At 45.7% G+C, this 1,489-nt stretch overlaps 1 protein-coding gene across 2 annotated transcripts in view; it reads right to left on the reverse strand.

Moving 5' to 3' along the window:
• kita (KIT proto-oncogene, receptor tyrosine kinase a) overlaps nucleotides 1–617 on the reverse strand; it is a 26,445-nt gene extending 25,828 nt beyond the window's left edge. For both annotated transcript variants that reach the window (XM_056379283.1, XM_056379281.1), the window contains exon 1: nucleotides 296–617. In XM_056379283.1, coding sequence (XP_056235258.1) covers nucleotides 296–350 — 55 coding nt within the window. In that variant the 5' untranslated portion in view covers nucleotides 351–617. The remainder of the gene's footprint in view (nucleotides 1–295) is intronic.
• Between the last annotated feature and the right edge of the window lie 872 nt (nucleotides 618–1,489).

Below are 1,489 nucleotides of genomic sequence, written 5' to 3' on the forward strand. Positions count from 1 at the left end.
CACTTTCCTCATTAGGTTTCAGTGACTCGAGGTTGTCCGACTGCACCTCCACCTCCCTCCACCTCCACCTCCACCGAACAAAGAAAAGTGTGGAGAAATGCATCATGAAGACGCTTCACTCCGCGGTGATGTGCGTTATCTACCGAGCAGCTGAGTATCTGCCGTTGTAGTAAAACAACAACAACAACAACAACAAAAAAACAAAAACGAAACAAAAGACAGAAAAGCGGAGAAAGTGAGCAGCAACAAGTTGAGCGCGTAAAGTGGCGCATCAGTTGCAAAAGCGGAGTCTTACCTGGATGGAAGGTGAACTGTAAAAAGACAGACAGCAGTATCCAGAGGTATTCCATCGTTATTATTCCATGGGTCTGGCCGTGAAGGTGAGCCAGTGCCTCTCCGGTGGTAGGTCGCTCTACTCTACTCTCATGCACAGCGCGTCGTAGTTGTGGGAACTTGACTGCGGGGCTGAGGCGCACTAACGAGTCTTTAAAGGCACAGATGCTCAGCTACAGCTACAGCTACTCAGCAACAGCAGCCGTCGCCTGTCTGCAAACATGCTGTTCTGCAGGAGCGCGCCAGAGGGGACGGTGGCCGGCGGGAGGGCAGGACGGGCGGACCGGGTACCTATCTCTGACCGACTGTGGCGTCAACAACATGTTTATGTGAGACCAAGTGGTGGAGCCTATTACTCACACGTTGCACGCGCAGAGGGGAGGTGTTTGGGGACCTGTTGTCATGCTTCCCGACAGGAAAAGCGATCTCACAGTTAGAAAGAACACAGGCAGAGGCGCATTAACACCGACAGCCACATTTACACAGTCTGATCGAAGCTTCAACACAGCAAGTGGAAACAACCTGAACACTTTACTTATACTAATATTTTATAGCAGGTCAGTATTTTTAATTGACATTGTATTAATGTATTGCTGCGTTTCGCAACACACACGTGGAAACATTAGCCTATAGCTGAAGGAGGAAAAAACCACATAACGACCCTTTGTGTTTCCCTCCCTCCTGAGCTCGCGCACATGACACTTTTTTTAACACTCACACATAGCCAGGGGTTGGCCTTGTTTTCCACGGGTCAAATACAGTCACTCTCTTTCTGAAGGTATATAAACATACATATATATAAACACATATACATCACAGTTATTTTCTTTATAGGAGACAGCTGATCTTTATCACCCATCATCCCCCGGAGCTTTTAGGGGAAACTGTGGTAAAGATCCGTTTTCTTTCATTTCCCTCCTCCTTTCCCCCCATTTACCTGATAGAGATCACCTTGGTCATTTAAAGAACTCAGTCACTCTCTCACCCTCACGTGGGACTGCAGTTTCTGATAAGAGAAACTTTAGAGAACTCTTTAGTTCTTTAAATCCTATAATTTGTAGTTTAGTCTCAGAAAACCTTCTTCATCCTTTTTCCTTTAATAAACTCATCATGAGAATATTTTAGGTTTTTTTGTGTTAAATTTAATCTTTATTGT

This window comes from Seriola aureovittata, chromosome 6 (assembly GCF_021018895.1).
Source record: "Seriola aureovittata isolate HTS-2021-v1 ecotype China chromosome 6, ASM2101889v1, whole genome shotgun sequence".
NCBI lineage: Eukaryota > Metazoa > Chordata > Actinopteri > Carangiformes > Carangidae > Seriola > Seriola aureovittata.